Below are 2,954 nucleotides of genomic sequence, written 5' to 3'. Positions count from 1 at the left end.
GGTATTCACTCTAGACACTTGCATTAAAAGATTGTGTGACTTTAAGCAGATGGTCAACTTGGCTGGTGTCCTACCAAGTTATAAATATCCATTAGTGACCAACCCACATGGGCTACCTTGGATTTACAAAGATAAACATTGTTTTTTCTTTACCAAAAGAAGTTGCTGTATTTTGACGAACGTATGCATAATCCATGCTGTAAAACTAGATTCATTCACTAGTTTTCTGGAAACTTACACAACCATGAAACACTCAAATCTGAAAAAGATATCTTGATGTCAGGTCAAAGATGTAAAAAAAAAAAGCATAGAAACAAATGACAACTGGAAACAAAGAATCCTACACACTACAAGTAGTCCACTTTCATCCTAGTTGTCTTCATTTGATTATTTGCAGAACTATTCATTTTTCCAAGATGAAAAAAAATACATAACAATAGTGGGAAAGGCAGAGATAAAATCATCTAAAACCTTATTACTAAGCAGGAACAAATGAATAGGAAAAATTGTACAAATGATCAAGATAAAAACTAAATGTAGTATTAAAAGTCCCACAAACAAATTGAAGATATTCAGTTAAAAATCATCACAAGCAACAACGTGAAGATAATTTCTTATAGACTTATAATAGACTCTGAATCCACACTGTTTTTGATCAAATTATTCTTCTACTCAGGGTTTTTCTCAGTGCAAGCTGAACGTCTTTGTTCCTCAGACTGTAGATTAAGGGATTCATCATGGGAACCACATTGGTGTAAAACACAGAGGAGATTTTACCCTCATCCATGGTCCCAGCAGAAGATGGCTTAAGATACATAAATGCACCAGATCCAAAGAAAAGAGAAACAGCAATTACATGTGAACTGCAGGTGCTGAAAGCTTTGGACCGGCCCTCAGTGGAGTTGATCTGAAAGATGCTGGACAGAATGAAACCGTAAGATATGAAGATGGTGACGCTAGGCACAACGATGTTGATGCCCACCACAATGAAAACCTCCACTTCATTGACATATGTGCTGGTGCAGGAGAGCTGCATCACCGGGAGGAGGTCACAGAAATAGTGGTTGATGGCGTTTGCATCACAGAAGGTCAGTCTCAGCATGCAGCCAGTATGAGCCATTGCACCTGAAAAGGCCATGAAGTAGGAACCAAGCACGAGGTTGGAACACACTCTTGGTGACATGACTACATTGTACAGAAGTGGATTACAGATGGCCACATAGCGATCATAAGCCATTGACATCAGTAAATAGCATTCAGAAATTACAAAAAAAGAGTAAAAGTATAACTGGGTCATGCACCCCATGTAGGATATGATATTCTTCTCTGATGTGAAGTTTAATAGCATTTTGGGTGTAAACACAGAAGAATAACAGAGGTCTATCAAAGACAAGTTAAAAAGGAAAAAATACATGGGGGTGTGGAGTTGTGGATTTAATCCAATTAAAGTTATCAGGCTCAAATTTCCAAACACAGTGATTACATAAATGACAAGAAATAGGAAGAAAAGGGGAAGCTGGAGGTCTGGCCGGTCTGTTAACCCCATTAGAATGAACTCAGTCACAAAAGAGCTATTTCCAAGTGCCATTCTTCTCTAAGAGAATCTGTGAGCAAATGATAATACAATTGTATTAGACAATAATCCAGCTATTATTACAATACCTTTTTCCCATAGCTGAGAAATCTGTGCTAGAATGCCAGAGACTAGCCATTCTGAAGCCACAAAATTGCCACTCTCACTTTCCTGATCCTAAGGAATACTTTCTAGTACTTTCTAGTCATCAGATCCAAGCCTAACAAAGTGCAGCACTAGTTTAGCCATCGGCATGCAGACTAGCGGTGTTACATGCTGTTGTGACCACTGGGAAATCTAAGTGATGAAGCACAGTGAGCCTGAATCAATTTTCTATTTCCTTCCGATATTCAGTCATTTGAGATCCCCACCACTACCACCTTCACCAGCAAAATTGGAGGAAATTTCCTTAGCAACAAACATAATGCTAAACTCTAATATAGATAAGACTGCTTTAGGTGGCATATATGTTGTTTCTAATTAATATATATTCCACATATTACATATATATTCCATATATATATATGGAATTTTGAAAGAGTTAAGTAATCTAGGATACATTGTTACTTATCCAAGTTACAGAATTAAAAGGCCTATATCCAGGATAGAGGATGCCAAGGCCATGGAGAGGGACCTGACAATCTTTAAATTGGGCCCCCCAATACCCTGAACATTCTCTACTTCGCTTAAACAGATTCTTCTCTCTATTTTTCTCAAATCTCAGGAATACACAAATGAAAAAGAAAGGAGAAATATGTTAAACCCTAGAGTTTCAAACAAAAAAGCAGAACAATCAAATGCGTGAAATTTAGAAACTCACCCTCGTTAAGCCCAAAAACCACTATGCGCCCGTATCCTTGCTTCTGGTCACTAAGGTGCTCAGTGGACAGTGCCAGATTCTGAGGTTTTTGTTTCTTTAGTATTCAGTCCAGGCAGAATTTATAAAGTGCTGTGATGATCTTTATGAATTATAAAACACGATTTACTGTTAAGACCTTTTGTCATATCATACAACACAGGAAAACGCCTTTTTCATTCTTACATTTGCCAATTGAAAAGACGTAGACAATTTCATGTAACTTGAATGTGTGTGGATATAAATAGCATAGAGGTGTGTTACATCTCCTTTATAGAATAAAATTGAGATGTAACAGAGAAATCAGAAGATTATATTTGTACACTGCATCGTAACCTGTATTTTGTATCCTCAGAGACTCACGGTTTTACTACAGTTTTCTCTTCACCCTAGGGTTTGTGCAACCCCAAGAGCCAAAAGTAAATTCCCATCTCTCCATTGTCTTCCCATCTGAGGGGAAATGTATGACATTGGTTTATTCTCTTTTATCCCGCATCATAAATGGAAATTATCCACAAATTCTAC

The 2,954-nt window shown here is 37.4% G+C and overlaps 1 protein-coding gene across 1 annotated transcript; it reads right to left on the bottom strand.

Annotated features, from left to right (window-relative positions):
- Window positions 1–655: 655 nt before the first annotated feature.
- Window positions 656–1,588, bottom strand: LOC121154028 (olfactory receptor 147-like). The gene has a single exon (XM_040976778.1). The coding sequence runs from the start codon at window positions 1,586–1,588 to the stop codon at window positions 656–658; it is 933 nt and encodes a 310-aa protein (XP_040832712.1).
- Between the last annotated feature and the right edge of the window lie 1,366 nt (window positions 1,589–2,954).

Source organism: Ochotona curzoniae, unplaced genomic scaffold (genome assembly GCF_017591425.1).
Source record: "Ochotona curzoniae isolate NIBS_2020 unplaced genomic scaffold, NIBS_Ocur_1.0 contig_2723, whole genome shotgun sequence".
In the NCBI taxonomy this organism is placed as follows: Eukaryota; Metazoa; Chordata; class Mammalia; order Lagomorpha; family Ochotonidae; genus Ochotona; species Ochotona curzoniae.
Note: the sequence above shows the minus strand (reverse complement) of the source record. Positions and strands in the feature narration are given on the sequence as shown.

Bases quoted from the DNA above. Each gene is read 5' to 3' on its own strand.
- LOC121154028 (XM_040976778.1), bottom strand. From the start codon at position 1,588: ATGGCACTTGGAAATAGCTCTTTTGTGACTGAGTTCATTCTAATGGGG.